This window comes from Cuculus canorus, chromosome 9 (genome assembly GCF_017976375.1).
Source record: "Cuculus canorus isolate bCucCan1 chromosome 9, bCucCan1.pri, whole genome shotgun sequence".
Taxonomy (NCBI): Eukaryota; Metazoa; Chordata; class Aves; order Cuculiformes; family Cuculidae; genus Cuculus; species Cuculus canorus.
In genome coordinates, this window is record NC_071409.1 from 6,427,501 (window position 1) to 6,439,645 (window position 12,145).

The 12,145-nt window shown below is 38.1% G+C and overlaps 1 protein-coding gene across 5 annotated transcripts in view; it reads right to left on the bottom strand.

Annotated features, from left to right (window-relative positions):
- Positions 1-1,646: 1,646 nt before the first annotated feature.
- Positions 1,647-12,145, bottom strand: part of PAX3 (paired box 3) — a 79,256-nt gene continuing 68,757 nt past the window's right edge. For 4 of the 5 annotated variants that reach the window (XM_054074443.1, XM_009560358.2, XM_009560360.2 and 1 more), the window contains exons 8-9: positions 3,607-3,853; positions 1,647-3,082 (exon numbers count right to left, since the gene is read on the bottom strand). In XM_054074443.1, the coding sequence (XP_053930418.1) occupies positions 3,048-3,082; positions 3,607-3,853 (282 nt within the window). In that variant the 3' untranslated portion in view covers positions 1,647-3,047. Of the gene's footprint in view, positions 3,083-3,502; positions 3,854-12,145 lie in introns of those variants that run through there. The other variant, XM_054074442.1, reaches the window with a different exon arrangement.

A 12,145-nucleotide genomic window follows, 5' to 3' on the forward strand; every position in this document is an offset into this window, starting at 1 on the left:
GCTGGAATAGAAAAGGACAGACAGCAAAGGTGGCATTTTGCAATCATCCTGCAACAAAGGTACACACTTTCTGTGAAGGAGCAATCATACAGACACCAGCTACTTCCAAATTGTGTGAGCAAGCAGGCTTCTATCCTGTACAAGCGAGGAAATGCAAGTGAGGAAAAAGAGTTTTACTTGGCCTTTGCAGCAAACCTAGGACACAAGGGAAATATCAAGGGCCTGTTTCCTGGGGAGGGGAAGCAACTACAGAAATCAGAAAAAACCAGCCGTTTAGAGCAGGGAATAGATATTAAACAGATGCTTCTAAATTTTGTCAGAGAAATTAAAAGCGTATCAAAGAAACATAAACTGGAAGGAAAAAAGAAACCCCTTTCCCCATTTCTCAGCACTCTTCTAATGTCCTGTTTTCAAAATATATAATAAAAACACATACTCAAAAAGTACATTTCAAAAAACAAGTACAGAGGAGGCCATAAAGGTGACCCAAGGGCTGGAGAACCTCTGCTATGAGGACGGGCTGAGAGAGTTGGGATTGTTCAGCCTGGAGAAGAGAAGGCTCCAGGGACGCCTTAGAGCAGCTTCCAGTACTGAAAGGGGCTCCAGGAAAGCTGGGGAGGGGCTCTTTCTCAGGGAGTGCAGAGACAGGATGAAGGAGAATGGCTTTAAGCTGAAAGAAAGGAGATTGAGAGGCACTGGCACAGGTTTCCCAGAGAAGTCCCCCATTGAACACCTTGAGGCGTTCAAGGCCAGGTTGGGTGGAGGAGCAACCAGATCCAGTGGGAGGTGTCCCTGCCCGTGGCAGGGGGATGGAACTGGATGGGCTTTGAGGTCCCTTCTACCCAAAACATTCTACGATATTCCTTCCTTTTTCAACAGGAGAGGGCTAGAGCTAAAAAAACAACAAAGTAAAAATAAAATAAAAACAATACGGTCTCAGAAATAGAAGTTGAAAGATAATTTAAAGCGGTTACTCTTTCCGCAAAATGGTGAAGAAACTCAGCCTAGTATGAAGTAAAACTTCCTCCCACACCGATGTGCTACCAAAACACATTAAAAAAGGGTCTTCCTCATGTTTCAATCAGCTTGTGTGTAAGGATATTAAAAAATTGTTGAGGATCCTCAGGATAAAATAATAATTCAGGACAGATACTTCCCATAATTGATTACCAAGTTCCCGCACAGTATGAAGCCATCCCTTATGCCCTGCTTGTGCTGGGTTTAACTGTATTTTATTTTCTTTCAAAAGCACATCAAAGGCACAATGCTTTTCTCTTGTCAGGAATACGTACTACCGGTACCAACAGCACCCCAAAAATGCATATTTCATTACCAAACGTAGAGATCCAGGTGTCACATCAGCAGTACCTGGGCACAGAGGCTGCCGGAGGCCCCTGCTGCCCCAGGATGGGTGCAGAACACACTTACATAACATACAGTTTGTGCTGAAGATAACATGGTTTATTTCTTCATGATATTCAGATTAAAATGTGTCAATGCATTTAGCACAATACTATATTTTAGGACAAAAATCATCAGTGCTTTGCAAGTCTTCATAATGTTTATTCATTATAAATAGTAAATATTTACTGAACTTTTTACATGAAAGACGTTTGTTTTCAGGTTTCTTTTTTTGTTGGTTTTTTTGTTGTTTTTTTTTTATTTTTTTATTTTTTACAACACCTGATGTTGTAGAGGCTGCAACACAAAGAGCATATATCATTTTTCCATCACCCTTAAGACCAATGTGTGAACTAATACTCTGTACTGAACCTAGTCTAACTCACTACTTCATAGTCCTTAATGCTAAAGGGAATGTATTTGTGTTCTGCCTCCCTCTTTGTTCCGAGAATAGAGAGAAATAAATAACATCGCCTTCCATCTTCCTCTTCCTCTCAACATCACAAAACACAAATTTATTGACATTCTAAAATGTCACAATGCAAACTTCTGTAAACCTTGGTTCCTATAATTATATTTTCTATATGGGATATCGCAGTATAATTTAAACAAATGTGGCAAATACAGGTCCATTTCTGTCTATGTGCTGTACATCACTAAAAAAATGTAAACGTAATCATTTCTTCGTATTGTTTCCTGAAAATTACATTTAAATCATGATTAGCGAGCCGGATTTTAGTTTTCCAGCAGACTGCAACATTTCTGTCTTTTATCATCAGGAATTATGCACTGCAAAAATAAAAGTACCTGCAAAAATATAGTTCTGATTCTATCTATATGACTTTGGATGATCCCAAAGTTTGTGTGAGGTACACAGTATTGCACATTGCTAGGCAGTTGTGAAATATCAGTCACGTTGTTGTTGATTTTTTCTCCCATATTTGTTCGAAAAGGTACAAGAGACTAGGAAAACTCCACATACAAAAAGGTTAAAACCTGTTTTCATGTTACACAAGATCTCGTTTCTTGGTAAAGCAGAACTTGTAAGTGACATTTATTGGCGATATGATTACAAAAGCACGGTAAGGTAACCAGTAAGTTACTCGGGAAGTCTTTCGCACTTATCCTAGCTTCCTATGGACTGCGACATTTCCTCTTGATGACAATTTCCAGTGTGTAATATGAAAGAGATTCTCCTGCCCTCGCTTTAGAAACAGAGCAGTTTTAAAGTTAGACTAAAGTCAGCACTGGATGGCAGATGAGTCGGAGTACGTAGAGCTCAACTGCTCTAAGTTTCAAAGTGTTCCATTTGTCCCAATCAATGCACATTAATTGCAACAACAAAAAAAAACGGAATGTTTAGCCAGGCAGTGCTATTAAATACTGCCCTGTTTTGTATACCCACTCATAATGAAGCACGTCGCATTTATTTATTCAGTATTGCTTTTGGCCTTCATCTTCTGTGTCGTTTTGTCCAGCCTTCAAGAGTCTAGTAAAAGCTATGACTGAGAGAACATAACAAGCCTGCTTCTCTCCATGCGATTGCCTCGATTTAGACTGCAGTGTGTTGAGAAGATCCCTCGTATCCAAGCCTTGGAGTGAGACCGGAAAACAAGACGAACTTTAACTGGAAGTGGACAGTTCATTTATGCAATATCTGGCTTCAGATAATGAAAGGCACCTGCAAAAAAGCAAAAGAAGCTTTTTAAGTCCTGCTGTGACAACCTCACAGCATGGGGCCATGCCAACTACAGGTTGACATTGTCATATTTAATACTGATATATCAAAGGAAAAGGACTAATATTTTTATTCCTGGGACAAGTTTGACAAAACTCTATGTATCTGGGATTATATACTGTAATGATTCTTGAGCTGACCTCATTAAGAACATGTGTTTCCAATAGTGGAATGCCAGTGGTTATTTCATTTTGGACAACCCTTATGTTTTACCTAATGGCAATCAGGTTTCATGTCTCAGCAATTAATAACATCAAGATGTTGTTGACATCACTTAAGAAAATAATTATGCAGCAGAAACCTTGCTCAAACAATCTGCTATCTCACCAGCGCACTTCGCTTGGCTTCGGAGAGAAGTAGTCATCAGGATCTCTGCTCATAATTTTCTTTGTTACAGACAGAAAGCACAGACTGTTGGTAAATGAGTACAGTATTGCTCTCCACAGGGCAGATGTCCCAATACTCACTTTGTCCATACTGTCCATACTGGTAGCCTGTGACGGGGTCCATGCTGTAACCCGTGGTGCTGTAGGTCGGTGGGCAGTAGGACTGGGATGTAGGCAGGCTGTCCAAACTCTTCATGTGATCTAGCCGCTGGCTGCAGCTGGCTGAGACAGTGGTGGTGGGCTCCAGGCCCCCAGTTAAAGGGGACAGGGCATAATCAGTTTGGGGTTGGTGAGGCACGCCACCATGGTTAGTCAAGAGTCCCATTACCTAAAAAGTAGAATAATATCAAGAGTTAAAATATGTGAAGAATTGTATTGCTTACAGCGCTGCAGGAGGTGTTTATTCCTTGAGGACTCAAAAATATGAGAATATAAAGCAAGTAGTGGCTCTTCAGCCACGCTGTCCTGCATGATCTAGAAACAAAGAAAAGCTGTGAAAAACTCACACATTCCCCTCCCTCCCCAGAAATCTACAGTAATTAAAATGGAATTAATTTGGAGCGGATCATAGCAACTTCATCTATGGAACTAACAAAGAGTCCCAGCACTCAGAACAACATGAATACATAGGGAAGGGCCAGAGGAGCCATGACTCCTGCTGCTCCTTGTCCTGTGTGCTGGCCTGTGAAGAAATGAAGATGAAAGTGTAAAGTGCTAGTCATAACACCAGTGTTCAACCTCATTCTCTGAGTTAAAGGATAAAACATAAATAGTATGGTGTTCCAGACCAGCTTCAAGTCGACTGCAACTCCCTTTAAAAGCTGCTTGTACACAAACACTTATGAAACCAGCAGTCAAGACTAACTGAAAAAAGATTACTGAAAAATACATGCTTGTCCCTATAAAATGTCAGCCCTCTAAGCAATCATTTCCAGTAGAAGAGTAACAAAATAATTCCCAAAGCACCTATGCTTTCAAGCAGGAGTGAAGGCAACTACAGTGATGGAAGCTACAGTGATAAGCTCTTGTTGAACAACATCCGCTGTAGGCCGGTGTGCATTTCCTTTCCTGGCACGTTGCTAGAACACATTTTGAAAATAAGTACAACAGAGAGTTTCTGAGTTCTGCTGGAATAAGTTGAACTTCAAAGCCTGAGAAATAGTCTACAGCTTATAACGGATGGATGACATACAGCTTCGGCCAAAACAGCCTATTCCGATAACTTGCAGGTTGATCTTCCTCCAAGAAGTCATGACAAATGTCTGAAATATGCTATCTGATAATAATTTTGCATTATTGTGTTTCTTACCATAAACAAAAAAACAAATTATTAAACTTGAAGGCTATTCTGTAAAGAATAAGTTAATCCTTGTAAGAACATATCTCTTTCCTAAGGCTCCGATGTTGCTTCTTGACTTGTATTTATTTTCCATCGTGAAAGAAAAAGGATTCTTACTCTAGGGAGCTTGTGATCCCAGCTCTGATTTTTGTTTGTTTGTTTAAAAAATAAATGAAGCAAGCCTCAGGGATCATGATTTAAGTAGGAAGGAAGATCTATCCAGGTCTTACATGTCTGATAAGGAAAAGACCGAGAGGCACAAGCAGAGTACTTCAAAAGAAACACTCTAATACCTGCATCAAAAACACAAAACATCTCTGCATCAGATGAACCTAAGACAGCTTATTGGGAAAAATGTGTTAAGAAAGAAGTTCCATTACTGCTCACAGCACTAGAATGTTCATTCCTATTTCAATAAGCAGAAAAACATGAGCTTAACTGATAGTATTTTCTGATTGTTTCACAAACTGAAATATTCATGTAAAAAGAAGTTTCAAAATATATCCTAAGTCTTCATTTAGATACTGAAATCTTATAGCTTTTAAGTTTAAAACACAAAAGAAGAATTTGCATTCAGGCTATAAGATATTTTGTATTTAATTCAAACAATCTTTTCAATACATAAAACCTATTAAATGAATTTGAGGGTAATAAAAAAAAAATTTTAAACCAACTCTGGAATCACCACAGATTGAAAACAAAATCACGTTATTTAGATCGCAACCTGTATTGCTTTCCCCAAACTCCTAAAAGCTGAAGTAACTGAGCTCTCAACTTTTTCTTCTAAAAATTGGTTCCTGAAAAGTATTACAATTTCTAAGGATTTTTTTAGGTTACTTTAGTAAGTTTCTCTGTTTTAGGAATTACAAATCTATTTTTTTTTTTACCTTTGGAAGACAATATGGTCCTGAAAATCTAGAATGCTTAATGATCTGATATTACATCTGCAGAATTCAATATTAGAACCTATGTTCATTTATGTTATTAGTCCTATGTTCATTTATGTTATTAGTCCTTGTCCTTTAAAAACAGCACTAATAGACTTAACAGAAGAGAAAAATCCACAAAAAACCCTCATAGTTTAACTTAAACATTTACATTGAAAATTACTAGTTTGGAAAATATTTATGTTGGCACAAGTGTCATGGTTTTGACTACAGTTTAAACCACACATGGTTTATCAGAAATCTGACGTAATTACACAGCCCTTTCATTCCTGTGATACCAAGATTTATGGGGCTTTGCCACATTCTGTTCCAAGTTCAAGAGCAGGAAGAGCAGTCTGGCTTTACATCACTCTTGCAGCCCCGTTGGAGTCCTGACTTCTCTGCATGAGGGCTCTCACATCACACACGGTCTCTACCTGGACTTTTAGCATCAACTGTTGAGTTGGTCAAATGGCTCTTTTGCCAACAACATAATTTAACTATAAACCTTTTTCTGTTTAATATTTTCAATAGAATAGAGTCCAGGACAACATTATTTGGACTTTGCCAGCAAAAACCATGAGCTCAGGAACGTCATTATTGGAGGTTATTTTAGAGCTAGAGATTAGCCTTGAAATTTAAACCTGGACCCAGACATGGTCTCAAAAGTGACTCAAATGTTGGTAGCATCTATTTTCGGATAGAGATTTATTTATAATATAATTACTACAATCTAAGACTAGCATTTGATGGGATGTACTTAAATTTAAAATTAATCAGATAAAAAGATGCCTAAAGACTGTTATTATTAAGTGCACACCAACCTAATAGGTGCTCTGGAGCAGAACTGATACAGCTCTTCATCTTTGAGGTGCAGAAAACTGAAGTCTTAACAGTAACCATCTTCTCAGAAATATCTTCTTCAGAGGCCTCTAGAATCATCCTGCAGCTGATTAGTATCTAAATGATTAGATTTTTGGTTGTGTCTGTTTTGAAAGCTATAAGGGAAGTAGCCCCAGGGCAAAAGCCTTTCATATGGTATGTGCCATGACCTTATCACCCATACAAGGAGCTACAGGAAGGGCATGGCTGACTTTCACCTAATCAGTTAGAAAACCATTAATGGGCCCTGTCTGCAAGTTGCTGAGCACCCTTAGCTTAGGGGTGTACAAGAGACACACGAAGAGCTGGATTGTGCAACTCAAATCTTCTGGTGGTATGAAACAGTATAGTTTTTACTAGGTAAACCAATCTGGTTGTTTTACAATAATTAAGGAAGAAAATAAAAGCATTCAATTCATATAACCATCAAAAACTATGAGAAAATACCTACTTTCCTCATGAACTACTTTGGGAAAGCCAAAATAGTGATTGTCAGCCTCACTGGTCTGGGTCCCAAAGAAGATATAAGAAAATTCAAGAGCTGATTTAACACCTAGAACCAGATGCTGCTGTAACTATTCAATTTATATTAGGAAAGAGGTCCTATAAATGCAAAAAAAAAAAAAAAAATCAGCCTGTAAGTTTGTTGGCTACAGATATTTTGTTCTCATTTTTTTAAAAAAAACAAAGAAATATTGATGTGCAGCCTTTGAGTTATGAAAAAGAGTATCTATAATTTACTAAATAGTTTTCTGTTTGAAAACAAAGGGGCAGTTAGGAATAGGCACAGAGAACACAGCGAACTGCAACAGCCCAACTCTAGAGAAAAGCTTTCAGAGAGCACATCCCAAGCAACCCAAAATAACAATTAGGACAAATCCCTTGCTGGTGGGGTCAGCACAGCATCACTAGCTGAGGATATCACCCAGGAAGAGAGATTGAGTGACAAAAGCCTTAAAGATCATGTACACAACATCTGGTCCATTATCAACTATTAGAAAATACTTTTATTATCAACAAAATAAAGGCCATTAAACTGAGAAAAAGCTTATCCTATGTAAATGAAACATTATGCCTGTTAATGTGGTTGATATTTTAGGATGTAGGACCTACCATAGGCACAATAAAATTCTCATATGTTTTAACTCATTTACGCATGCCTGCGTTTAATATGCTTTGTGACCATGTCTGCAATTAATATGATTTATGAGAAAAGAACATGTGCAATATTTTTGGGTACAGTGATACATTTTTTTTTTTCCTCCTCCTGTGAACGAAAGATTTAATGAAACAGCTCAAGGAAAATTGTTGGCAGTTAACGTATTAAGTTGAACTGACAGAATCATGAGTAAACTTTAGCAGAGTTAATGATATCCTCTTATCTGACCCTGACACATTTGCAGCATGTAATTTACAGAAGCTCTGTCCAGGGAATCTTGACAAATGCTCCTAACGATGTCAGGGCAATGTTCCATTCTAATGTAAAACAGATGTGGGTCAGATACCCTCATTCATCACTAACATTGAAAATTTCAAACTCCTTCCGAGATGAATGGCATTACCTGCTGTTAACTGCTTTCACTGTAGAAAAACCTCTCAAAACCAAAATATTGCAGAAGAACACAAAAAGGATGGTCCTAATGCACTGAATGAGGGATTGTAGAAGATGAATTAAAATTATCGACATGGATCTATACCTACAGGATCCTAGAACCATATTGCTGGTTATATATGACTATTTCTGCCAAATCCATGAAGAAACCTAACTTAAAGTATTTTTGTGCCGAATGGCAAGCACTAGGAACCACATACTTGGTTAAAGAACACAGGAGTAAATACACTGACTTTGAACATCTGATGATCTGACCTTCGGCATTCTCCTCTCAAATGAGACCTCATACTGATTTCACACCACCAGACATCAGTGGTAGCTCCACTGAAATTAGAGAAGGTGCACTGGTGTACATTTAGGGTAATTAAGAGGATAACTTGATCCTTTGTGAATTATATTTTTATCTACAGGAGATTACTAACGTTCACAACGTTATCATGGTCTGTCACTGAACTCGTGTCTTCTCTCAGGTGCTAGATAACGGAGTCAACAGGGCTAGGTAACCTTATCAAAATAACTCGAAGAGAAGCTAATTATCTACCTTCTGCTTATGTGGAGAAACTTCTAAAATGTCAAGACAACTGGAAAAGTAAAACAGAAAGCCCAAAGAGGAGCATATACTCAAAAATTTTTATATATGTACAAATAAATAAATGTACATATATATAATTAAAAATCTCAAAACCTTCCAGGCAGACTCAGAGAATGTAGATACATGAGTTTAAATGCATAAATATGGTGATATTACATACAACTGTTCATAATAAGCTTAAGTTTCATAGAAACATAGAATCATAACCTATCATGAGCTGGAAAGGATCCACAAGGATCCGGTCCAACTCCTGTTCCAGCATAGGACAACCCCAACATTCACACCACCTGTCTGAGGGCATTGTCCGAATGATTCTCGAACATTGTCAGGCTTGGCACTGGAACCGTTTCCCTTGTGCTCCACCACCCTCTGGGTGAAGAACCTTTTCCTAATTTCCAACCTAACCCACCCCTGGCACATCTTCCTGCCATTCCCTCAGATTTGAAAGAAGTTTGAGCGCCCTTTGAGACTACTTTGCCCTCTGCCTGCAAACTCTTCTCCTTCCACCTTCTACTCAAAACAGAAAAGGCAGACTCTGGCTACCATCAAAACCAGCCCAGCTGTTTCTACCTGGGCACTCACCCAATCTTCCCTCCGTAAATGAGACACACAGGTTTGCTCCCTCTGGAAGCAAAACAAACTAAAAATACAATTTTTCTTTCTTTTTTTTTTTTTTTAATTCAAACAGTACTCTAGTTTTTTTACTGGCGGATGGCCAGGGGATGGGAGCTGTAAAGCTTTCACAGGAAGACTCGCACCAGACTCAGTGTGTGGCTCCTCAACAGCAGCTATTGCATGATCTACCACCTATACAACTGGATTTACTTGCATTAAATTTCCACAAAATCCTAGCCATTTAGGTAAAAGCAATGAGTTATCCATAAGTGTGAGGGAAAGAAAAGATTATGGACAAGCCTAACTGGAGGAGTCCAAGCAGTGAGAAAAGGTTTCTTCACGAAGCTCATTAATGCCTATATGCCAAGGTCTCTTATATTAGGCTAATCAGCACCGGGGACAAATAAAAGCATATTTTGCTATTTTGACCAGGGGAAGCCTCTTTGTATTCTGACTCAGCACTCAGTCTTTCTTTTAAAAGAAAATTATTACTCACAACCTGGCAAAAATTAAAGTAAAAATAGAACAGTTCTCTAGGGAAGTAGGGTATTTTGAAGGAATTTGAGCCTAATACAAATCTAGAGATTTAGAGACAGATCTATCACTTTCTGAGGATTGTTAAGGATGAAAATCTGCTCTTTCTGATCCTGCTGCAATATATTTTTCACTGAATCGTGTTGTAGAATTTTTAGTACCTTTTTTTAATCTAAAATATAAAGCGTAATTAAGGACTCAGTTGAGCCGTCTGTGATTACTCATGACAAAGCCCTCATTCATGTACCAGTTCTTAATTGAATAAATATGCAAGCATTCAGATTCCTGTTGATATTACCATTTTGTAAATTCATTAAAGAAATAGCAGTTCACCGATGCACGCCAGTCTTGTAATCTATGAAAGGCTGACTCATACTTTCACTTAACAAGTGGTTTAAATTCAACCTTTACAAGTAACAAAGGAAAAAAAGAATATTTTAAGGGCTGCAGCTATGCTGAATACTCAGCCTGCATATATTCTAAATGGTACAGTTACTACAGAGGAAGATAAGTCAGTTTATCATTAATAAAAGTGTTAAGAAATCAAAGAAGCTGATATGATTTTTATAGAACGTTACGTTACTCTTACATTTTTTTATATAAGATACCTATATTTTTAATTGCATTTCTAAATATTTATTCTCATGAAGTTACAGTACGATTGAACGAAGTTCCCAGAAAAGTCCAAGGCATTTTCGTATCTCTGTGTAATATTTCTGAGCTGTAAGAGGAGCTCTGTTTTTTGAAGGTTGAACCACCCTCCAGCCTTCCTGGTATGGTGGGGATGGAGGCTGAAATAGGCCCAGAGAAGGAAATTAAGGTGGGCAGTCAAAATGTAAGGTCACATGTTTATTGTTGTTATATTAATATATATTCTGTATGATCTATAAATATATATTTATGTTATTTAAACTATTACAATACTTACAAAACAAATAATAAAATTTATTATACTTGCTCAATAACAATTATGAGACTATCAGATCTCATCTATTTGTACCTACTCCAGAAACAAAAATAATCAAACCCGTTGGTTGAACTCTTTTATTTTTTCAGATAAAAACTCCTAAAGAGAAACTCGTGTTCGTGAAAATGATATCATGTGAAGTAACTTTCTTCCTCACAAAGAAATCCCTGACCTCTGTCTCATGTTCTCGGGTCATTAAGCGAAGAGCTCTCAAAGCCAAGTTCACTGTGACAAAGATCATGAGCTTCTCATTGGTGTGGGACTTGGATCCAAATGAAATGTTTCTGTGGGCAACCAGTTGGACAGTAATTCAACAAAAGCTACAGGGGAAAGTATAATAAATTAACAGTTGCTTTCTTTCCCCCCCCCTCCTCTTTTCCCTCTTAATGAAGGAATGCAAGTTTTTAGCCACTGGTTCCTGTGTTTCCCTTAAGAACAGAGTTAACAAGGCAATACAAACGTATCTAACCGATTCTACAGCTGCCATCAGATCCATACTTTCAGGTTAATAAAAACCAAGTGCTCTCAAAGACTTAAGAGAAGCCAACTGCCTGAGATCTATCTCGCCAAAAAGAGTTACAGGATAATTCTTAAACTCAGGCACTGAAATGTTTTGACAGTAGAAGAAAGCAAACTTGAAACAGCTTGCATCTTTACTACTGTTCACAGAAAAGCTTGGCATTTTCTTATCAAGATTATTCCTGAGCTCCAGGTAATGGCATGAGAACTGCAAACTTTATTAAGATCTTCTATGAAAACACTCAACATTCCATCCACTTCTCATTTTGAAAATGCAGCCTTTAAAGCTGCTGGTTTGACCCAATTATGCTGGAAGACGACAAGAAAGAAGAAAAACAAGATTCTAGAGGGCAAGGAGAAAAAAAATTATGTCCAGCAGGAGACAGGTTATGCACATTTGTTCCTTTTTCCAGTAAAAACTTAACACAGCAGTACCAGTTAAGTCTGAGTATCCTAGAGGTTAAATACAGGAAACAAGTGGCCTCATGGGCAGCACTGCAAGCAGAGTGTTGCCGTTCCATCTGAATCCATGAGCAGATTGAGACAGCACGCTTCAAACCCAGCGAACTGCCTGAACCGCCTGGTGTAGGGCAAACGCTGCTGCTTTGACACTAATAAAAAGCACATGACGAGG